Source organism: Hemitrygon akajei, chromosome 21, assembly GCF_048418815.1.
Source record: "Hemitrygon akajei chromosome 21, sHemAka1.3, whole genome shotgun sequence".
Lineage (NCBI taxonomy): Eukaryota > Metazoa > Chordata > Chondrichthyes > Myliobatiformes > Dasyatidae > Hemitrygon > Hemitrygon akajei.
In genome coordinates, this window is record NC_133144.1 from 19433505 (window position 1) to 19458401 (window position 24897).

A 24897-nucleotide genomic window follows, 5' to 3' on the forward strand; every position below is an offset into this window, starting at 1 on the left:
GTTTTCATGATACTTGATGTAAGAGTGAACTGGAACTAAGTGACTGCAAGATTTTCAATAAAATAGTCACCCTGATTAACTTATTTAATTATGATGTTTGCATGCTAGAGTAATTTATAATTGTTTTCTTCCTGCAGAGAACAGACTATATCAATGCCAGTTTCATGGATGGTTATAAACAGAAAAATGCCTACATTGGCACACAAGGTAACTTCTGTGATTTCTCATTTCACTTTTCTGAAGCAATAAAATGGAGCCATCCTAAGGCACCTAAGTAACTCGATAATGGTGGTATTGGTGCCAGATACAGGAATGTTGACTTTTCAATAGCTGTGACAAACTGACAAATTGTCTGGGAATCTCCTGACTGCCACGCCACCATAGTTCTCTTGTGGAATAAATGAACACTTGCAGGCCACTGAGCCAAATGAGTATGTGCCAACTCCCAGAAGAACAATCCTGTTGGTCCTTTCCCCCCATACTTCTGGAGAATTACCTTTCTTTCAGTCCTATCGAATAACGTTTTGAAGACACCAACTCTATTTCACTGGTCTTACAAACAATTCCAGATCATAATTATCTTGCCCAGAATTTTAAATCTGTGCCTTCTGCTCTTTGAACTATCTGCTAATGAGATCACTTTCCTGTAACACAGAAGTCAGCCATGCAGGCCACTGAATCATGTCAGCTCTCCAAGCAAACCCGGTCGCCCATTTATTTCTCTGCAACCTACTCTCTCTCAAATACCCATTAACGTCACCAGCCATCTAATTCTAATAATATAAAGTAACCAGTTAACCTAGCAACCAACTTGTCTTTCCCGCTCTGCATCTCATCTCAGCCAATCATGGTCTTGTTCACCTCCAGCAAGTATCCTTACGGCCTATACACACAAAATGCTGGAGCTCAGCAGGTCATGCAGCATCTATGGAAAAGAGTAAAAAGTTGACGTTTCAGGCTAAGGACTGCTTTGGATTTCCAGCAGCTGCAGATTTTCTAATGTTTATGATCCTTACAACCTTTTTTGCTCCAAGAAGACTAACCCCCGTCTTCTGCAACACTCACCCTTAGAACTATTGCAGTTAACCTTCTCTGCATCTTCTGTGGGACCCTCCTGTCATTCCTAAAGTTAGGTAACTAGTATTGCACACAATGCTCAAGTAGTGATCTACCCAGCATTTTAGTTAAGTTCAGTATAATACATTGATGTGGTTATAAAGAAGGCAAGACAGAAGTTTGAAGAGATTTGTCATGTCAATAAGTACACTCAAAAACTTCTATAGTTGTACTGTGGAGAGCATTCTGACAGGCTGCATCACTGTCTGGAATGGTGGGGCTACTGCACAGGACCGAAAGAAGCTGCAGAAGGTTGTAAATCTAGTCAGCTCCATCTTGGAAACTAGCCTACAAAGTACCCAGGACATCTTTAGGAAGTGGTGTCTCAGAAAGGCATCATCCATTATCAAAGACCTCCAGCACCTAGGGCATGCACTTTTCTCACTGTTACCATCAGGGAAGAAATACAAAAGCCTGAAGGCACACACTCAGCGATTCAGGAACAGCTTCTTCCCCTCTGCCATCCGATTCCTAAATGGACTTTGAAGCTTTAGACACTATCTCACTTTTTTAATATACAGTATTTTTGTTTTTGCACATTTTAAAATTATCGGTTCAATATACCGTAGATTCCGGACTACAGAGCGCACCTGATTAAAAGCCGCTGGCTCTAATTTTAGAAATAAAATCAATTTTTTAATTGTACAGGCCACACCGGATTTTAGGCCGCACCGGATTTTCGGCCGCAGGTGTCCCACGTTGTAATATGAGATATTTACACAGAAAGATATTACACGTGAGGATTTTTTAACTTTTAATTAAATCCATATGGTAACAAAAACAAATACATATTGCAAATGCTTTTTTTCGAACCGTGCCCGTAACGCGGCTACTTTTAAATATACGTTGCGTATACTTCTTTACTGAACAACATTCCAATATCTCCTAACGACTGGTAAAAAATATATATACTGCAGCCTACCAGGAAAAGTTATTGATCGCCTTTAACTTAAAAGCAGCGTTTTCGCTCCGCCGTCCCGTTTATCGCAAACGGCATTTTTCCCACAAGACACCGCGAAACCGGGTGTGACGTCATAGCATCCCGCGATGTAGTACAGAAAACAAATATAGTTAAAACTCTTCTAACTTTAACTAGAAAATGAATTACTAAGCGAAAATATTATAAACTAAATAACTGCCATAAGGCAGCACAATGCTTCGAGTGTTTTCCATGTTGATGAGGGTGAGTACAAATGACTGATTTACAATAATTTAATTGTGAAAGTGCGCTTGATTTATCGTACAATTTCATTGGACCTCTGTGAACTACTCATCAATTTTATTGGTCTACTGTTATGAGGCAAAATGTTTACGAGGCGGCATGAAAAAAATCATGTATTAGCCGCTCCGTATTAAAGGCCGCAAAGTTCAAAGCTGTTCAAAATGTGGGAAAAAAGTAGCGGCTTAAAATCCGGAATCTACGGTACATAATTAATTTACTTGTTTATTATTATGTTTTACTTATTATTTTTTTCTCTCTGCTAGATTATGTATTGCATTGAACTGCTGCTGCTAAGTTAACAAATTTCACGTCGCATACCGGTGATAATACACCAGATTCTGATCTCCGTGCTTTTGTACTTTATTGGTCAATCCCAGTACCATTTATACTTCTCAATTACTCTCTCAACATGCCCCACCACCTCCCCTTCTTAGAACCATGCCTTTGGAATGTACCAGGTTTTGACCAGGTATGGTGCAAAAGCTGGGATCACAAAGAACAATGTCTGCTAGCTGGAATTAACTGCAGTTGAAGGAAGATCATTGCAATTCAGGAAAGCAAACCTTTTAACCTGCTTCATTATCAGCAGGGTTTTCTTTGACCATTCCACAGTCTTCGGTTCAGAACTGTCCGTGGCAGCATGGAAACAGGGTCCAAAGGCTCAACTCAATATACTTTCAGATCAATATATTTTTTCACCCATCATTAAGGAAGTACAAAAGTCCATTAAGGAAATCATAAAATAAACTGCTGGAGGCACTCAGCAGGTCAGGCAGCATCTATGGAGGGAAATAAACAGTCAATGTTTCAGGCTGAGACCCTTCATCCGGCATCAAGATTTCCTGCATCTGCAGAATCTCTTGGGTCTCTCAAGCACTCAGCAAATCAAGCAGTGTCTTTGTAATGTTACGAACCCCGTAACTGGGTCACTTACCAGCAAAGATAGAGAGGTCCGTTGAAGTCTGATGGTACTATTTTTAACAGTATTTATTGATAAAAATACACAAAAATAATATCAATGCAAACATACAGATAATATACGTCGTCAATACTAAATCTAAAAGTGCGGGTATAATAATAATCAATAAGAAATAAGCTCTATTGTTGTCTAGGGGATAATGTATTGTCCGATGGATATATAAAAGTCACTCAGTTCATTCAGGCTGCAGCTTTTTGGTTGGAGAAAGAGACAGATTTTTAGAAACTTGCCAGCTTTCCTTTATCCGATCTTGATCCATATTCGTCCTTTAGCGAGGCCGTTCCGTGGAAGACTTGTCATCCGGGCAAGGATGGACACACACAAGCCCCCACCGGTCTCATACGTTTCTCCTGGTGCGTCTAAAGGGGTTGTTCCCCAGACCCTCTTTTATCCTTACTCACGGGGTCTCAGATGTCAATCAGGTTGGGATGATGCAATCCCTCAACCAGCCCACTCTGGTCATTCCCTGAGGGCTTCAATGAATAGTACAGTACCAATACACAATTCCGTCTCCAAGAGACAATGGCCGTTATCAATGGTTCCGCCTTTCTGGGGCCAGGACACACATTCCAAAACCTGTGTATTCTGGACGTCTCTCATTTCCTGGGTCCCAGACCCGAATTAATAGTGATCTTGCGATTCTCGAAAAGATAGATAGATAGATAGATAGATAGATAGATACTTTATTCATCCCCATGGGGAAATTCAACTTTTTTCCAATGTCCCATACACTTGTTGTAGCAAAACTAATTACATACAATACTTAACTCAGTAAAAAATATGATATGCATCTAAATCACTATCTCAAAAAGCATTAATAATAGCTTTTAAAAAGTTCTTAAGTCCTGGCGGTAGAATTGTAAAGCCTAATGGCATTGGGGAGTATTGACCTCTTCATCCTGTCTGAGGAGCATTGTATCGATAGTAACCTGTCGCTGAAACTGCTTCTCTGTCTCTGGATGGTGCTATGTAGAGGATGTTCAGAGTTATCCATAATTGACCGTAGCCTACTCAGCGCCCTTCGCTCAGCTACCAATGTTAAACTCTCCAGTACTTTGCCCACGACAGAGCCCGCCTTCCTTACCAGCTTATTAAGACGTGAGGCGTCCCTCTTCTTAATGCTTCCTCCCCAACACGCCACCACAAAGAAGAGGGCGCTCTCCACAACTGACCTATAGAACATCTTCAGCATCTCACTACAGACATTGAATGACGCCAACCTTCTTAGGAAGTACAGTCGACTCTGTGCCTTCCTGCACAAGGCATCTGTGTTGGCAGTCCAGTCTAGCTTCTCGTCCAACTGTACTCCCAGATACTTGTAGGGGGCTACTTTGTACCCTTCGGCCCCTCAGAGTTGTGGCACATTCGTAATAGTAAAGACACAAAGGATTAACATTTAAATTCAGTGACGTCTTACTGTTGTTTCACAGTCCCAGAATCTACAGTATTTTGCTTTAATAGTTGGTGTTTAAATCAACCCGGTTCAGAGTCAGTTTCAAGATCTCAGACCATTGAGGTCCAGCTTTCCTGCTTATCATTTTCCCTCCCTATCTTATACTTATCCTACCCCGAGGATGAGTGCTCTGCACACCATTGTCTACAGAGATCAGCAGCAAAGCTCACAAGATTCTGACCAAACACAGCTTCACTGTTTGTTCTGGCCTTGTATTAGTCTTCCCGCCCTGTCGGGTTAGATCTGAAGTCTGCTGAGTGCTGTTTGATCGATGTTCTTGAGTTCAGTGGGCTGGATGTTGAGGCTTCCTGCCTCCAGTGGCAGCCCTTGTGTCCCAGATGCCATTAATTCACATAACAGAGCTTGGAGGGCATCTGTTATTGGAGCTGAGGCAGCTTTTTGGCTTGTATTATTTCCAAACACCAGTACTAGATCCTCGCCTTGATTGTTGTATTCAATTCAGGCCCACAGTATAATTGCTGAAAGAATAAATCTACTTGAGACACTGAGTGGGGCTCATCATCAGAGATCAACTGGTTAAGTTGCAAGAAGCTTCTTTTTTTCCTCTCTAAAATATATTCATTCATCGCCAGAAGCTGGTGACGTTCCTATACACTCGGGTCTCTCACTTCTTTCCAGTCTGTGGAAGTCACGGTGTGGGAAGTTGCTGTCAAGGAGATGTTGGTAACACTTGGTTAGCATGACCTTCTGAATTGGCTGAGGGGGGTTGAGGGTTGGAATTGTTGGCCTTGGGTTTTTTCCTTGCCGAGATTACAAGCCTGAGGGTGGATTGTTGTTTACCTTGTACTGACGCTCTGGGAGCTTGGGACAATTGGCCCAATTGTTGTAATGTTCAGCTTTTCAATCTAAGCCTTTCTATTACTTTTTTTCTAGGACCATTAGAAAAGACATACAATGACTTTTGGAGAATGGTATGGGAACAGCAAGTCCTCGTTATTGTTATGACTACAAGGTAAGAGAACTTGCTTCAGTGAGAAATAATGCATTTAACAACCATGTTCATCTTTACCCAAGTAATTCTGAAACAGTAATCTCTTGACTCCAGGAAATGTTGATGCTTTAGCTGTAAATTAATTTCTGGACATCACATTTATTTCCACAAATGTACTTTACTCTGATAACACAAGTAAATCATTGCTTAACAGTAGCTCTTTTGTTCTTTGCTTGAATTTTCACCAGGAATATTTGGAATGGAATTAAAATAGGGTGTGCTTAGATAGAATTTGCAAATGTTAAAAGTTAACTTGATGGACAGAATACTTTGAGTAATCTTTCTAATTTCCATTGACCTTGGTGTTTATACGTAACAAAATTTTTATTTAAACGGTGTGTAGGAGTCCCACAGATGCCACTGTTCTCCCCTTCAGGACGTTACTCCCCAGATCCCTGTGGTTTACATGAGCACTTTATTGCAGTGTTATTTAGGCCAGTTGGCCCTTTCTCCTGCATATCAAAGATCTAAGTGTTGGCAATGGCTGTGTCCAGTACCCTCGAGACTGTAGGCTTGCTAATCCCTGCCAGTGGGAGCTTAGGGCTAAGGTATGTTGTGGGTTTGGCCTTGGGAGTGTTAGTATGTGTCCAACCTTTGCGGATGATGCTTCATGATCCCCTCCCACCAGTGACCTTCCTCAGGAGGCTAAGAAAGTTTAGCACATCCCCTTTAACCCCAACGATTTCTATAGATACATCATAGAAATTAATCCCATCTGGATATGTCACAGATTGTTATGGCAACTCCTCTGCCCAAGATAGTAATAAACTGCAGAGACTTGTGGCCACTGCTCAGCATATCACAGAAACCAGCCTTCCCCTTCATGACTCTGTCTACACTTCTCGCTGCCTCGGTTAAAACAGTCAGTGTAATCAAGGACGCCACTCACCCCAGACATTGTCTCTTCTCCCCTCTCCTTTTGGGCAGTAGATACAAAAGCCTGAAAGCACATGCCACCAGGCTTAAGGACAGCTTCTATCCTACTGTAATAAGACTATTGAACAGTCCTCTAGTATGATAAGGTGAACTCTTGACTCACAATCTACTTCATTGTTGCCTTGCACCTTATTGTCTGCCTGCATTGCACTTTGTAACTGTAAGACTTTATTCTGCATTCTGTTTCTGCTTTTTGCTTCTACTGCCTCAGTGCCCTGATGTGATGAAGCTACCTGTATGTAAAACAAAGATTTTACTGTACTTTGGTGCAGAAGTCAATAGTAAACCATTTCAAAGCTGATAAATTTTATCAATGTTTCCAGTTGCTGCACCCCTAAAGCAGGGGTACCCAACCTTTCGTAAGAGATCTCCTACTAGCTCTTCTTTCAGTTAGTCCTGACGAAGGGTCTCGGCCCGAAACTTCGACTGTACTTCTTCTTATAGATGCTGCCTGGCCTGCTGCATTCCACCAGCATTTTGTGTGTGTTGCTTGAACTTCCAACATCTGCAGATTTCCTCGTGTTTGCTTTTTGTGCCATGGACCCTTACCATTAACCAAGGGGTGCATGGACCCCAAGTTGGGAACCCCTGGTAAAGGATAATTTGAAGATCAGTGGCATTGTCCCACATGCCTTTGTCCATCCAGAACATGCAGATTTCTCTTTCCCTCCAACATACCAGTCAATCTCCTCTTCTCCCCTCAGGATGCTCCCAGCATTGCAAGCAGCTGAGTTGGAATAATAATGCAGAATAATGTGTGACAGCTGTGAAGAATTTGTAGTGCAGGAAAATAATAAGGTGCAAGACTCTAACAAGATAGATTGTGAGGCTTGTAACACAAGCTTTGCACATTGAAGCCTTCTTCATTGCCTCACTGCCCATCACTGGCCTCAGTACAGTTGCTGAGTGCTTCTCACGGGCTGCTGTGAAGTTCTCTGGGTTGACTATGCTGACTTGTCTTCTGTGCCACTTTGATCCAATTCCAGTGATGCTGTAGGAGTGAAGAATTTGTCAAAACAATCCAAAACTTGAAGCTGACTAGCATTAATTTTGTTTACTGTGCACACCAAACGTGTCCCACTACTCAACCCTGTCACGGTCCTGCCTTGGGAATGAATCAGGCTTATTATGAAATTTATTGTTTTGTTTTACCAGTACAGTACAAAGATATAAAGCTACCATGGAAAAATAGGGATGAAAGATAGTGTTCATAGACTGTTCAGAAATCTGATGGAGGAGTAGAAGAAGCTGTGCCTAAGTCATTGAGTGTGGGTGTTGAAGCTCCCCAATGGTAGTAATGAGAATATGGTGAAGGATTGTGAGGGTCCTTAGTGATGAATGCTGTCTTCTTGAAGCACAACCTCTTGAGTGTGTCCTTGGTGATGGGGTGGTTGTGCATGTGATGGAGCTAGCTAAGTCTACAACCCTCTGCAGCCTCTCTTGACCCCATGCATTAGAGCGTCCATACCTGACGGTGATGCAACCAGGCAGAATTCTCTCCGCCGTACATCTGTAGAAATTTGTAAGAGTCTTACAGATACAAATGACCAACCACTGTGACGGGTGGTTCATGAACCCCACCAACCAATTACAGAAATACTTCTGACAGAGAAGTACTTGGACTGTGAAAGATACAGCATAAATAACCCTCCTCCCACTGGGAGCAGCATGAGCATCTTCAGTTGAGAGAGTAAAACATTTTCCCACAGCCATCTCTCTCTCTCTCTCTGTCCATCTTGAGGAACTCCATTGAAGGTGATAGCAAGCCCAAGTTCTGGAGTCAGTGAGTGAAGGGCTTCTTGTACAAATAGCCAATCTCTGACAATGTTCCCTTCACAAGGGGGATGTTTACCTACGTCCTGTTCCCTCACCAGGACTGCTGCTGGATTGACTCATGTTTCACAGGTGATACCAGGACTGGAGGGCACATTAGGATAGAGTGGGGCTTTTTATTTTAACCCTGGAGTGAAAGAGACTGGGAGGTGACCTCACAGACGAATATGAAATCGTGAGGGACACAGATAAAGTGAATATCCTCAGGGTAGGGGAAGTCTAAAACCGGGAGCAAGGTTTAAGGTGAAAAGGGAAAGATTTCAAGGGGACTCTGGGGGAAACTTCTTCACACAGATGATGGTGGGTATATGAAACAAGCTACCAGAGGAAGCAGAATGAGTTGCAACGTTTAAATGAAATTTAAGCAAGGACGTGGATAGGAAAGGGTGAGAGGGATTTGGACCAAACACAGCCAAATGGGTCTAGCTCAGGCAGGCAGCTTGCTCAGTGTGGACCTGTTTCCATGGAGTACAACTCAGCTGATGGTTCTGCTGCTAACTATTGACTACCAGCTAAGCCCACTCATGCCATTCACGTTAAATACAAACTTGTGTTCTTGAGCTGTTAACTAAAGTAGCCCAGAATATGCAATATAAAAAAGTCATGGTTAGAAGACAAAGGTGTAATTTATTTAAAAAAAAAACATTTTATCTTCCACAAGTTAACTGTAGCTGCTTTTTTGAATGTTATGATATCACTTCTGCTTCCACTGAACCTGATTAGAATTGGTATCAAGGGAATAATCAGCCTTTCCGGTTGGTCAATTTAAAGACCGTATTTGAGGAGGACAGTACTTTGGGATCTGGGATGATGGAGGGCAAACTGAGGCTCTCTCTACTCATGGTCAGAGTCGGGTTATCTCAGTTAGGAATTGTATATGTAGACACCTGCTTAGCAGAGACAGTACACTGATACCTTACTCAATCATAGAGTAATACAGCACAGATACAAGCCCTTAAGCCCAATGAGTCCATGCCAATCATGGTGCTCAGCCAGCTAGTCCCTATTTTCTGTGTTTGGCTCTCATCTCTTTAGGCCCCACTCCTCTATGTACCTATCTAAGTGCCTCTTAAATTATAGTATTGTACCTGCCGCAGCCTCTTCCTCCAGCTGCTGGTTCCATATGCCCAACCTCTAAGTGAAGAAGTTGGCCCACAGGTGCCCTTCAAGACTCTCTCACCTTAAATCTTGTGCCCATAGTCCCTTGATACTCATTGTTTAATCTACAGGAAATTTCAGTGCACTGGAGAACAAACAGTAGTGAACAAGGCAACAAAAGCAACCTTTGCCTGTGAAACAATATCTTAGCATGAATCAATCCTTTCTGGAGAGCGGAGAGGGATTAAAGTTCTAATTTTAGGTTCTATTTGTTCGAACTGTCTATGGAAGGACCCGGCACTATGAACTCCACTGTTTTGTTTTTCTTCCAGGTGTTTCCCAAACTCTTTCATTTATCTTCATTCCTTTCAATCAGACTGCATTCTGCACCACTGCTTGCATGTTATATTTTATAACAATGTGTTTCACTGCTTTAGAATTGACGAGAGCGGCAGGAAGAAATGTGGTCAGTACTGGCCACTGGACCAGAACAATCAGGGGAACTATGGACTTATTTCTGTCAAAAACCTGGAAGTAGAAAACTTTAAACATTATAACAAAACAACACTATCAATTCATAATGTAGAGGTAAGGGCAATTATTTTCTGCTTGATGTGTTTCTAAAGATAGTTGACTGGATTGCTGGTCGAGCAGTTGTTAAATACTTCCGAATTAAAACGGCTGTAAATGGCTTCTGCCTCCTTCTTTCCCAGTCTAAAACGTCAACTGTTTATTCCCTTCTATAGATGCTGCCTGACTTGCTGAGTTCCTCCAGCGTTTTCCGTGTGTTGCTCTAGTTATTTAGGATTTTGGTTACCATTTTACTGCTTCAGTGGTTATATTAACTATTTTGATGCAACGTTACAACTTTTTCTTCAATTACCTTGCTCTTCCTTCCTTGACTGCTGATGACAGAGTGAGTCTGTAATATACATAACACTTAATTATTTGTCCAGAATCAGAAAGACTGGCATTCATTTCCCTTTGCTAGTTACAATGCAGATGCAACAGCAACATTTAAGAGGCACTTAGATACATAACAGGCAGGGAAGCGAGGAGATGGGACAGTTTAGACTGGCATCATGGTTGGCCGAAGAGCCTGTTCCTGTGCCATACCATTCTTTATTCTACTTACCATAAAGTGCTACAAACCCCTTGGTGAGGGTGATTAGCCAGGAGTTCCAGAGTTTTAACCTAGAGATGATAAAGTTCCGCTGTAAATGTCCCAGATCAAAATGGTAACTTGGAGAACAAGATGTGAACAGTTCCCCTGCAACTGTCTTTTTGGTGTGGATTTTGTTTTGTGGTAGTCTTCCTTTAGTGCTCTTGATTTTTGATTTTAATTATCTCTGTCACAGACCCATGAGAGACGCCAGGTGATTCACTTCCAGTACCTAAGCTGGCCAGATTATGGCGTCCCATCTTCAGCAGCTGCTCTCATCGACTTCCGGTCCACTGTCCGACAGCAGCAAGGCCACTCCGTCCGCAACCTGGGCAGCAGGTGGAAGGGCCACCCTGGGGGGCCGCCCATAGTCGTCCACTGTAGTGCTGGCATCGGAAGAACCGGTATGGCATAAAGATTCTTACATTATTCTTCCTCAGCGCTGAAAATACACATCTGCAAGTTTTACTTAATGCTGATTTATTTCTTTATTGTGCAAAGTGAAAATTGTACACCTTGCCCCATTTCCCCCCTGAGATGAAATTCCAATTTTCAGTCTGATAACACTTGTAAAATTGACAATCTCTGCTGTGTAGTAGTTTATATCCTCAAGGTTACATTAGACTGTGACTGACAACAGATCCCATTAACACAGGCATGTCTCTGCTGTAACAGCAAGCTCCCTGTTATATGGTATTTGGCATTGACAGTGAGCTACTTCTTGGAAACTGAGATTTTTTTAATTGCTTTGAGGATTGTTTCTGAGTAAATGTTCCAGTGTTGTGAAAACAAGGTCCCAGTGGTGTGGAGCAGCTGATTCCTGTATTGGTACAAAACATCCAACTTCTGAGAAAACCTGACTAAAAAAAATGTATTGCAGTGACTTGATTCCTTTTTAATGCTGTTCCTTTGACAATTAATTTAATACGGAGACCACTTCTTAGTAAAGTCATGGCAGCTGTAAATTCGCCAGGGCACGTCTCATGATGAGGTTGTTCTCAAGACTGTGATAACACCCAGCCCCTGACACTGCCACACGGTCTGAACCCAAACTCCCTTTCCAGATGCTGCTTCCAGCAACCACGTGCATGCACACAGGGACACGGACGTGAGCACATACTCAGACACTGCCACACACACCCTTGCACCCTCACAGTGAGGAAACAGAGACTACAGTCACAAAGCTGTAGTCTGGTGTAAGCAGTTTAAATAGATGCTTAAACTGTGAGCGTCCGGGTTAATGTTTTGCTCTCTGTGCAGGTGCTGAGTTAACAGCAGCAGAGGTTACCAGTCAGCTCTCTACCCCATTGTGCAGTTCTCTGCCCCACTGCCCGGCTTTGTGACCCGCTGCCTCGGTTCCTCTCCCAGTGATCACTGACATCCCACACGGAAATGCTGGGAGTGTTCAGTGCCATGGTGTAAGGCTGCCACCTGGTGGTGAAGCATTGACGAGGCTTCCATACAGCACTGGAGCAGGTTGTGTTGTCATAATAAGTAGCTGCAGAATTAGGCCATTCAGCCCTTTGAACTTGTTCTGCATTTAGTACAAACCAGAATAGTTCTCTGAGTCACGACAACATTCCCACACTCTGGCCATTCCATCCAGAAATCTATCTCCTCCTTAAATATGTTCAACAACTCAGCCTCTACACGTTTCCACACTCTCCACCCTTTGGACTGAAGAAATTTCCCAGTCCCAAACCCCTTACTCTATATCCTGTTTCTAAATGTCCCACATCCTCCCTGCATCCATTCTGTGAGCAGTAGTAATTTTCCAGACTCCCCCTCATCCTGAATGCAGTTTAATATTTCCTCAAATATTTCACCAAGTCTGGTGGGAACTTCATTTCACTTCATACATCCTTGTAGGGCAAGGAGACCAAAACTACAAACACTTGTACAGTCTTGTTCCTGCACTTAAACCTGCTGTAATGAGGGACACTATATAATTTTCCTTCATAACTGATTGCTACACCTGTATGTTTATTTCCAGTGATTGATGTTTAGGAATACTCACACCTCATGTCAACTCCTGATCTAACACTGAAATAACATGCCACCTGTTCCCAACTGAAGTGGAAGACTTCATACAAGTGGTACTGTATGTTGTCATCCACATGCACGATCTCCCCTGAAGTCTCTTTGCTTCTCCCTCACAGTTTACCATCAGTTATTGTTTGACAAACTTCAAATGGTGCCAAATGATTTTCTTCCTACTCCCCTTTTTCCAGCCTATTCAACATGTTCTTCTTTTTCCCCCTCCAGCTTCCCCCTTGAGTGTAGTTCACATCAATTACTCCTCACAGTGATGTGTCCCTCCCTACTTAATGGGTTATGGTGCTGCTGTGGTGGTTAAATTACTAAACCAGTGTTCCAGAGACACTGGTTCGAATTCCACTGTGGCAGCTATAGAATTTAATAAAATTAAATTTTTAAATTTAATTAAGCAGAATTAATTGAATATAAACTGGAATTCTGAAGAAAGCTAACATCAGTAATGGTGATCATAAATCTACCAGATCATTGTCAGAACTGACCTGGGAAATCCATGTTCCTTCCTTGATCTGACATATCAGTGACCCCCGACCCAGAGTGATGCGTTACCCCTGAACTGTCCTGCCCTGACGAGGTGGCCCAGCGAAGCATTCGGCTGAAACCCAACCATCGCATTACCACAACGGCTCAAAAAGGCCGCTCATTGTCACCTTCTCAACATCGATTAAGGGATAGATAAAAAAGTGCTGGCCTTTGCAGGGGTGCCCGTAACCCAAACAAGTAAACAACAATTACCTCTGGAGGTGAATAAGTAATTCCTGTGTTAGACTCAATAGTTACAATTTACAGGTCAAGGTCAAAGTCAAGTTCATTGTCATGTGCACAAGTACATGTATGAGGTTTATTGTCATACACACAGTGCAGTGAAAAACCAACTTGCAACAGCATCACAGGAATAAGGCATCAGATATACAACATTTACAGGAAAATAGATTGAACATAAATTATATACAAACTTTATAGGAAAGGACACAGAACAATACAAAACAAAGTTAATGGTATAAAGTGGTCACTGTGTTTCTGTACTGAGGTGGTGATTATTGTAGTACTGAATGGTTAAAGGGAAGTAACTGGTTTTGAACTGGTGGTGTGGGACTTCACATGGGGCTTGTGTATGCCCCATTCATACAAAGTGAGCATTTGGGAGACTGCCGGGATGAACTAGCCAGCTGCTGTGTGGCTACGGTTGCTGCTTCCACCTGGGAGCCTGGTTTGTGGTCAAGTTTCCAACTTACGAACTGTTGGGCTTACAAACAGTTCACAGCAACAGAAACCTGTGGTAGGAGGACCTATAATGTGTACATTCCCTCACTTTCATCTTAGCTAATAACTAGAAGGTGGAACACTATCTGCTGAATTAGATTCCTACACAATCCTTACTACTTAATCTGGAGAGAAACTCCAGAGCAGAACCAATGAGGCATGCCACCTGCAGCCAGTTTTGTGATTTGGAAGTTAGAGGTGAACCCAGTCTAAAAGCTCGTTAACATTAGAATCCCATTTTTCCTTAATCTTACTTGTCAGGGCCGTCTCATGCCCCCTTCCAGATCCTTCCTGGCCACCTTAATTCTCAAGAGCACTGCTTGATTTTTGTTTCCTTATGCTTTCTTCCTGCTCTTCACCCTTTTTGTCACCCCTGGTTCCTTTCCTGTACTGTGCTTTCCCCATTTCAGTGTGGCAAACCTACCCAGAACCACTCTCCCAAATTGGAGAATGCCAGGGGCAGAAGTGTGTGTAGTTGTGATTACTAAGGAGAGGATGCTTGGGAAGCTGAAAGGCCTCGAGTACATAGGCAGATGTACTCAGCCAGGTGGTTTCACATGCGTCTATTTTAATGCAAGGAGTGTCTTAAACAAGATGGATGAACTTAGAGTGTGGATCAATACGTGGAACTATGACGTTGTGGCCATTACAGAGACTTGGATGTCACAGGGACAGGAATGGCTGCTGAGTGTGCTGGGCTTTAGATGTTTCAAAAGGGCAGGGAGGGAGGTAAAAGAGGTGGGGAAGTGGCATTGCCAATTAGGGATAGTGTCACGGCTGCAGAAAAGGAAGAAGTCATGGGGGGATTGTCTACTGAGTCATTGTGGATGGAAGTCAGAAACAGGAAGGGGTCAATAACTCTACTGGGTGTTTTTCATAGACCCCCAATAGTAACAGAGACATCGAGGAGCAGATGGGGAGGCAGATTCTGGACTGATGCAATAATAATAGGGTTATTGTGATGGGTGATTTTAACTTTCCTAATATTGACTGACAGCTCCTTTGAGCAAGGGGTTTAGATGGAGTGGAGTTTGTTAGGTGTGTTCAGGAAGGTTTCCTGATGCAATCTGTAGATAAGCCAACTAGAGGAGAGGTTGTATTTGATTTGGTATTGGGAAATGAACCTGGTCAAGTGTCAGATCTCTCAGTGGGAGACCATTTTGGAGGTAGTGATCATAACTCTTATCTCATGCTTGACTAATCTTCTGGAGTTTTTTGAGGATGTAACTATGAAAATGGACAAGGGAGAGCCAGTGGATGTAGTGCACCTGGACTTCCAGAAAGCTTTTGATAAAGTCCCACATAGGAGATTAGTGGGCAAAATTAGGGCACATAGTATTGGGGGCAGAATACTGACATGGATTGAAAATTGGCTGGCTGACAGGAAACAGAGTAGCAATTAACGGGTCCTTTTCGGAATGGTAGGCTGTGACCAGTGGGGTACCGCAAGGTTCGGTGCTGGGACTGCAGCTGTTTACAATATACATTAATGATTTAGATGAAGGGATTAAAAGTAACATTAGCAAATTTGCTGATGACACAAAGCTGGGTGGCAGTGTGAAATGTCAGGAAGATGTTATGAGAATGCAGGGTGACTTGGACAGGTTAGGTGAGTGGCAAATGTATGGCAGATGCAGTTTAATGTGGATAAATGTGAGGTTATCCACTTTGGTGGCAAGAACAGGAAGGCAGATTACTATCTAAATGGAGTCAAGTTAGGAAACGGGGAAGCACGAGATCTAGGTGTTCTTGTACATCAGTCAATGAAAGCAAGCATGCAGGTACAGCAGGCAGTGAAGAAAGCTAATGGCATGCTGGCCTTTATAACAAGAGGAATTGAGTATAGGAATAAAGAGGTCCTTCTGCAGCTGTACAGGGCCCTGGTGAGACCCCACCTGGAGTATTGTGTGCAGTTTTGGTCTCCAAATTTGAGGAAGGACATCCTTGCTATTGAGGGAGTGCAGCATAGGATCACAAGGTTAATTCCCGGAATGGCGGGACTGTCATATGTTGAAAGGTTGGAGCGACTGGGCTTGTATACACTGGAATTTAGAAGGATGAGAGGGGATCTGATTGAGACATATAAGATTATTAAGGGATTGGACACGCTGGAGGCAGGAAGCATGTTCCCGCTGATGGGTGAGTCCAGAACTAGAGGCCACAGTTTAAGAATAAGGGGTAGGCCATTTAGAACAGAGATGCGGAAAAACTTTCCACCCAGAGAGTAGTGGATATGTGGAATGCTCTGCCCCAGAAGGCAGTGGAGGCCAAGTCTCTGGATGCATTCAAGGGAGAGTTAGGTAGAGCTCTTATAGATAGCGGGGTCAAGGGATATGGGGAGAGGGCAGGAACGGGGTACTGATTGTGTATGATCAGCCATGATCATAGTGAATGGCGGTGCTGGCTAGAAGGGCCTAATGGCCTACTCCTGCACCTATTGTCTATTATCTCCTTTACCATACAGCTGGAGAGGGATAGGAGCTGACAATTTGGGAAAACATTTAATTGGGATGGGGGAAATATACTATTAGGCAGGAACTTGGGAACATAAATTGGGAGCAGATGTTCTCAGGGAAATGCATGGCAGAAATGTGGCAAATGTTCAGGAAATATTTGCATGGAGTTCTGCATAGGTACGTTCCATTGAGGCAGGGAAAGGATGTGGTAGGGTTAAAGAACCATGGTTGAACGAAGGATGTTCACCATGAAATTCAGTAAAAAAGAAAAGCTTAGGAAAAGTTCAAGAAGCTAGGTACTGTTAGAGCTCTAGAAAATTACAAGGGTGTCAGGAAGGAGCTAGAAGGGGCCATGGCAAGCAGGAATAAGGAAAACCCCAAGGCATTCTACAAGAATGTGAAGAGCAAGAGGATGAGCCGTGTGAGAATAGTACCAATCAGGAGCAATAGTGAAAACACGTGCATGCAGCCACAGGAGATAGCGAAGATACTTAATGAATACTTTGCATCAGTATTCGCCAATGAAAAGGACCTTGGCAATTGTGGGGATGACTTACAGTGGACTGAAATGCTTGAGCGCATAGACATTAAGAAAGAGAATGTGCGCGAGCTTTTGAAAGGTATTGTTAAATACCAGGACCGGATGAGATGTACCCCAGGTTGCTGTGGGAAGTGAGGGAGGAGATTGTTGAGCCTTTGGAGATGATTTTTGCATCATCAGTAGGGATTGGAGGGTTGCAAATGTTGTTCCCTTGTTCAAGAAAGCAAGTATAGATAACCAAGGAAATTATAGACCAGTGAGACTTACTTCAGTAGTGGACAAGTTGTTGGAGAAGATGCTGAGAGGCAGGACATGAGCATTTGGAGAGACATAATCTGATTAGGGATAGTCAGCATGGCCTTGTCAAGGGCAGGTTATGTCTTATAAGCCTGATTGAATTCTTTGAGGATGTAACAAAACAGATTGATGAAGGTAGAGCAGTGGATGTAGTGTATATGGATTTCAGTAAGGTATTTGATAAGGTTCCCCATGTGAGGCTCATTCAGAAAGTAAGGAGGCATGGGATCCAAGGAGACCTTGCTTTGTGGATCCAGAGCTGGCTTGCCCACAGAAGGCAAAGGGTGGTTGTAGATGGTTTGTATTCTGCATGGAAGACAGTAACCAGTGGTGTTCCGCAGGGATCTGTTCAGGGAACGCTCCTCTTTGTGATTTTTATAAATGACCTGGATGAGGAAGTAAAAGGGTGAGTTAGTAAGTTTCCTGATGACACAAACGTTGGGGGTGTTGTGGATAGTCTGGAAAGTTGTTAGAGGTTACAGCAGGACATGGATAGGATACAGAACTGGGCTGAGATGTGGCAGATGGAGTTCAACCCAGAGAGGTGTGAAGTGGTTCATTTCAGTAAGTCAAATTTGAAAACAGAATACAATATTAATCGTAAGAGTCTTGGCAGTGTGGAGGATCAACGAGATCTTGGGGTCTGCATCCATAGGACACTCAAAGCTGCTGCGCAGGCTGACAGTGTTAAGAAGACATATGGTGTGGTGTGATGGCCTCCATCAATATGGGATTGAGTTAAAAACCCATGCAGTAATGTTAAAGTTATATAAAACCTTAGTTAGACCCCACTTGGAGTACTGTGTTCAGTACTGGTCACTTTACTGCATGTGGATACTATAGAGAGAGGGTGCAGAGGAGATTTACAAGGATGTTTCCTGGATTGGGGAGCATGCCTTATGAGAATAGGTTGAATGAACTTGCCCTTCTCTCCTTGGAGAGACGGAGGATGATAGATAACCTGCTAGAGGTGTGTAAGATGATGGGAGGCATTGATCGTGTGGATAGCCATAGGCTTTTTCCCAGGGCTGAAATGGCTAACATGAGAGTACATTGTTTTAAGGTGCGTGAAAGTAGGTACAAGGGGGATGTCAGAGGTAAGTTATTCACACAGAGAGAGGTGGGTGCATGGAATGCACTGCCAGTGATAGTGAGGGAGGCAAATACAGTAGGGTATTTTAAGATACTCTTAGATAGGTACATGGAGCTTAGAAAAATAGAGGGCTATGCGATAGGGAAATTCAAGGCAGTTTTTAGAGTAGGTTATATGGTCGGCTCAACATTGTGGGCTGAAGGGCCTGTAAGGTGATGTAAATTTATATTTTCTAAGATAGATAAGTCACCTGGACCAGATGGACTATACCCTAGCGTTCTGAAAGTGGTAGCTGATGAGATTGTAGAGGGCTAGTGATGATCTTTCTAAAGTCACTGGATTCTGGACTGGTTCTTAAGGACTGGAAAATTGCAAATACTACTCCACTCCTTAAAAAGGAAGGGAGGCAGAAGACAGGAAATCATAGGCCAATTAACCTGACTTCAGTGGTTGGGAAGATTTTGGAGTTTATTATTAAGGATGAGGTTTCAGGGTAAATGGAGGCACATGATAAAATAGGCCAAAATCAGTATGGTCCCCTTAAGAGAAAATCTTGCCTGACAAATCTGTTGGAATTCTTTGAGGAAGTAACAGACTGGATAGAGAAAGGAGAGCCAGTGGATTTTGTTTACTTTGATTTTCAGAAAGCCTTTGACAAAGTGCCACATGTGATGCTGATTAACAAGATAAGAGCCCATGTTGTTACAGGAAAGATACTAGCATGAATAGAAGATTGGCTGGCAAGAGGCACAGAGTGGGATAAAGGGGGCCTTTTTTGGTTGGCTGCTGGTGACTAGTGTTTTGCAGGGGCTATTGTTGGGACCACTTTTTTTCACATTGTATATCAATGATTTAGATAATGGAGCTTTGTGGCCAAGTTTGTGGATGATACAAAGAGAGGTGGAGGGGAAGGTTGTGTTGAGGAAGCAGGGACTCTGCAGAGGAACTTAGACAGATTGGGACATTAGGCAAAGAAGGGGCAGATGGAATAAAGTGTAGGGAGGTGTCTGGTCATGCAATTTGGTGGAAGGAATAAAGGCATAGATTATTTTCTAAATAGGGAGCAAATTCAGAAATCAGAGGTGCTTCCCTAAAGGTTAACTTGCAGGTTGAGTTGGTTGTAGGGAAGGCAACTGCAATGTGAGCATTCATTTTGAGAGAACTAGAATATGAAAACAAGGATGTGATGTTGCCCCCCCCCCCAATTCTCCATGGTCCCCTCCTCCTTCCCTTTCTCCTTCTGTCCATTCTCCTATCAGGTTTTTTCTTCTCCAGCCCTTGACCTTTCCTACCCATTACCTTCCAGTCAGCCTCTTTCCCCTCCCCTCACCCATTTAATTCTGGCATCTCCTCCCTTCCATCTCAGTCCTGAAGAAGGGTCTCAACCCAAAACGTTGACTGTTTATTCTTTTCCATAGTTGCTGCCTAATCTGCTGAGTTTCTCCAGAAATTTTTGTGTGGTGAATGTGATGCTGAGGCATTGATCAAACTGCACTTGAAGTATTGTGAGCAGTTTTGAGCCCTTACCTAAGAAATAATGTGCTGGCATTGGAGAGAATCCAGAGGAGATTCATGAGAATTATCCTGGGAATGAAAGAGTTGACATATGAGAAGCATAAGATGGCTCTGGGCCTGTACTCACTGGAGTATAGATGAATGAAAGGGGATCTCATTGAAACTTACATAATGTTGAAAGGTGTAAATAGAGTGGATGTGGAGAAGATGTTTCCTGTAATGGGAAGTCTAGGACAAGAGGGCACAGCCTCAGAATCAAGGACATCCATTTAGAACAAAGATGAAGAATTTCTTTAGCTAAAGGGTGGTGAATCTGTGGAACTAATTGACACAGATAGCTGTGGAGGCAGGCCATTGTGTATATTTAAAACAGAGGTTGATAGGTTCTTGATTAATAAGGGCATCAAAGGTTACGGGGAGAAGGCAGGAGAATGGGATTGAGGGGGATGATAATTGAGCCATGTTCTTTTTCTGACTTCCACCCACACTGACACAGTAGACAATGCCTCCGTGACGTCTTCCCTTTCTGTAGCTGTGATGCTATTCCTGATCAGCAATGCCACTTCCCCACCTCTTTTACCTCCCCTCAGTCCCTGTTAAAACATCTAAACCCTGGAACATCCAGCAGTCAGTCCTGCCCCTGTGACAGCCCATTTTCAGTAATGGCAATAACCTCATTAATTCCACGTGCTGATGCATGCTCTAAGTTCATCACACTTGTTCTTAATACTTTTTGTATTAAACATATAACCATATAACAATTACAGCATGGAAACAGGCCATCTTGGCCCTTCTAGTCCGTGTCGAACGCTTACTCTCACCTAATCCCACTGACCCACACTCAGCCCATAACCCTCCATTCCTTTCCTGTCCATATACCTATCCAATTTTGCTTTAAATGACAATACTGAACCTGCCTCTACCACTTCTACTGGAAGCTCATTCCACACAGCTACCACTCTCTGAGTAAACAAATTCCCCCTCATGTTACTCTTAAACTTTTGCCCCCTAAGTCTCAACTCATGTCCTCTTGTTTGAATCTCCCCTACTCTCAATGGAGAAAGCCTATCCACGTCAACTCTATCTATCCCCCTCATAATTTTAAATACCTCTATCAAGTCCCCCCTCAACCTTCTGTGCTCCAAAGAATAAAGACCTAACTTGTTCAACCTTTCCCTGTAACCCAGGTAACATTCTAGTAAATCTTCTCTGTACTCTCTCTATTTTGTTGACATCTTTCCTATAATTCGGGGACCAGAACTGTACACAATACTCCAAATTCAGCCCTACCAATGCCTTGTATAATTTTAACATTACATCCCAACTCCTATACTCAATGCTCTGATTTATAAAGGCCAGCATACCAAAAGCTTTCTTCACCACCCTATCCACATGAGATTCCACCTTCAGGGAACTATGCACCATTATTCCTAGATCACTCTGTTCTACTGCATTCTTCAATGCCCTACCATTTACCATGTATGTCCTATTTGGATTATTCCTACCAAAATGTAGCACCTCACACTTATCAGCATTAAACTCCATCTGCCATCGCTCAGCCCACTCTTCTAACTGGCCTAAATCTCTCTGCAAACTTTGAAAACCTACTTCATTATCCACAACGCCACCTACCTTAGTATCATCTGCATACTTACTAATCCAATTTACCACCCCATCATCCAGACCATTACTGTATATGACAAACAACATTGGACCCAGTACAGATCCCTGAGGCACACCACTAGTCACCAGTCTCCAACCTGACAAACAGTTATCCACCACTACTCTCTGGCATCTCCCATCTAGCCACTGTTGAATCCATTTTACTACTTCAATATTAATACCTAACGATTGAACCTTCCTAACTAAACTTCCGTGCGGAACCTTGTCAAAGGCCTTACTGAAGTCCATATAGACAACATCCACTGCTTTACCCTCGTCAACTTACCTTGTAACCTCTTCAAAAAATTCAATAAGATTTGTCAAACATGACCTTCCACGCACAAATCCATGTTGACTGTTCCTAATCAGACCCTGTCTATCCAGATAATTATATATACCATCTCTAAGAATACTTTCCATTAATTTACCCACCACTGACGTCAAAGTGACAGGCCTATAAATGCTAGATTTACTGTTAGAACCCTTTTTAAACAATGGAACCACATGAGCAATACGCCAATCCTCTGGCACCATCCCCGTTTCTATTGATATTTGAAATATTTCTGTCAGAGCCCCTGCTATTTCTACACTAACCTCCCTCAAGGTTCTAGGGAATATCCTGTCAGGATCTGGAGATTTATCCACTTTTATATTCCTACAAAGCGCCATCTTTCCACCCATTCTACTGACTGGATTTATGCTTATCCATTGCCTGTCCATCATCATTGTCACAATCTCACTACTCATTGCATTGACTTTGCACCAACTGTTCCGTCATCTCTGATTCCCACCCTCTGCCAACCTACCCATAAGGACATTGGTTCCTTTCGAGTCAGGTATAACTTTTGTGGAGGTCATACCTTTTCCAGATGAGATCCCAGTCACCTACAAATCTGAAACCCTGGACCCTGCACCAACACTTCATCCACACATTCATTTGTCAGACCATCCTATTCTTACCCTCACTGGCACATGGCACAAGCCACAACTTCTGGATCCTCGCCATCCCCCTTAATTACACTGTGCACTTGATCGGAGACATCGCTGACCTTGGCGTCTAGCATTCAACATACCATTACAGAAGTCTCGTTTTCATCCACAGGATTTCCCATCTTTTCCCTGACCAAAGAATTCACTATCATTCTCCTCTTTTCCCTGCTTCCCTTCTGAGCCACAGAGCTAGACTCAGTGCTGACCACTGTGGCTCACCCCTGGTAGGTTGTGCCCTCCTGACAAGTGAAACCCCTTTTTACTGCGCGCCTTTCGAAACACGGCTGGTTAGCCCTCCACTCACAAGCCGATGGACTCAGCGGTGAGAAAACCACCTTTCTCAAACTCCGTACATCTAGGGTCGCTATGACTTGGCTCCCACCAGTCCAGGAGAACCAAGATGTTTCAACCACCTGCTCCCCATCTGAGCGAATGCTGTATAAATGCTGCCCACTTGTAATTACCCATTGGCAAGAATTACCAGGTCGTATGCTACACACAGTTATAAGAAAGGTGTATTTATGAATGTCACTTAATCAAACAGTTAGTAAAGAAGAAAGAAAAAAAGGGCCCACTATAATTAAAACAGTCAAATGTGCTCAGATCTTCCAAAAGCTGGAGGTGTCCATGTACTCACGGCGCCAAATCCTATTCATCAATCACCGATAGAACTTTCCATCTTGGACTCCATTGAATTGTGCATTCTGTTGGATCGAATTCTCTCAATCTTCTTCTCTCTCCATCTCCTGCTGAAAAAGACCTTGACCCCTTTAGTGTCCATCACAAAACCTCTCCACCCCACTTTCTCATGAACCTTCTCCCAATTCCACCATCTGATTTAGCTGACCCGACATTCCTAAACTGAACATTTCAATCCCTTATCTTTAACGGTAAGCCAAACACCACCAGCAGAACATACTACTTCAACAGAAAACTATTAAATGAAATGCCTATTAAATAGCACTAGAAGTAAAAATCTTAACCAGGACCTCTAATCCATTTGTAAATGGTAGTGACATATCACTCTGAAGACACAACACTCTGTTCCCCTAGTGTGTCATTGGCCAGCTAATCTGGGAGTTCCCTGCCTCTGAGACCTCCTTATCCCATCTTCAGCCTTCAGCATTTTGTGGGATCTTTCCTGCCTACTTGGAGATGCCTCCCCCTGTCCATTACTCATGCTTTCCGGCAAATCGTGTCCCCCTGTCACTCAGCTGCATCTCTAGTTATATTGGAGCCCAGCTTCCCTTTGTGGTCTAGCTTCGAGTTTGCCTGGCTCTGCCTGCTACCTTTGAGTCAGCGTGGGGAGGTTTAGGAATCTCTTCATCAATTATTGGGGAGTTTGTCTAAAGTAATGTATACCACACCCCATGTCCTCATCCTCTGAGTCCCTACACAATTCAGTGGTTGGATCCCTTTCAGGTCTTCCCACTGATTCCCTTTCTGTTCTCCCACTTCGGTGCAGAGTCCTCCTACTAGGTGTAGGGTCCACGTCAGGCTCTGAGTCAACACCTACCTCCTGCCCTAGGGGTAAAAGGTGATTCTGTTGGAGAATTTGACAGCCCATTTCTGTCTTCTGGCTTCACCCGGAAAATTGGCACATCTGGCCCCTGACTCTCCACAGTAGCCACCCAGCGGTCAGCCAACTTATGCTTCCCTGCCAGCACCAAATTCCTTATTAAAACTCTGACTCCAGGTATCAGTTGGGAGAACCTAATCTTTTGTTCATATCTCCTCTTGTTTGCTTGATTCTGCTTGGTAGCAGTGACTTCTGCTAGTTCATAAGCCTTTTACAGTTCCTTCCTCATGTCAGACCCATACATACATACATCAGATACTTGTTAATGAGAGAAACGGCTACCTGAGTACCCTGTACTAACTGCCAATTCCCTTTTCCTCTCCTGATGGTCACCCACTTTCCTGTATCCTGCAACTCTGGTGTGACTGACACCCTGTCAGTCTGCTGACTGATCTGTGGTCATCCTGCTCTAGGTCGCTACGTCGGTCTATAAGGAACTGCAGCTGCACCTCTCACAGGTGTAGTCAACAGGGACACCGAAGTAACATAGTACAGCACTGAAATAGGCCATTTGGCTCTTTAACCCAGTGTAGAGATCCTGTTAGCCACACTCCCCTGACTTGTCCCAAACCCACAGTTGTTTGTGTGTTATTTCTTCGTTTCTTTTTGAATTATTATTGATTCAAATCCAGTAA

At 43.2% G+C, this 24897-nt stretch overlaps 1 protein-coding gene across 4 annotated transcripts in view; it reads left to right on the forward strand.

The window, feature by feature from the left end:
- Positions 1-24897, forward strand: part of ptpn9a (protein tyrosine phosphatase non-receptor type 9a) — a 247289-nt gene that overhangs the window by 208625 nt on the left and 13767 nt on the right. For all 4 annotated transcript variants that reach the window (XM_073024937.1, XM_073024936.1, XM_073024938.1 and 1 more), the window contains exons 9-12: positions 138-207; positions 5665-5743; positions 10087-10237; positions 11008-11215. In XM_073024937.1, coding sequence (XP_072881038.1) covers positions 138-207; positions 5665-5743; positions 10087-10237; positions 11008-11215 — 508 coding nt within the window. The remainder of the gene's footprint in view (positions 1-137; positions 208-5664; positions 5744-10086; positions 10238-11007; positions 11216-24897) is intronic.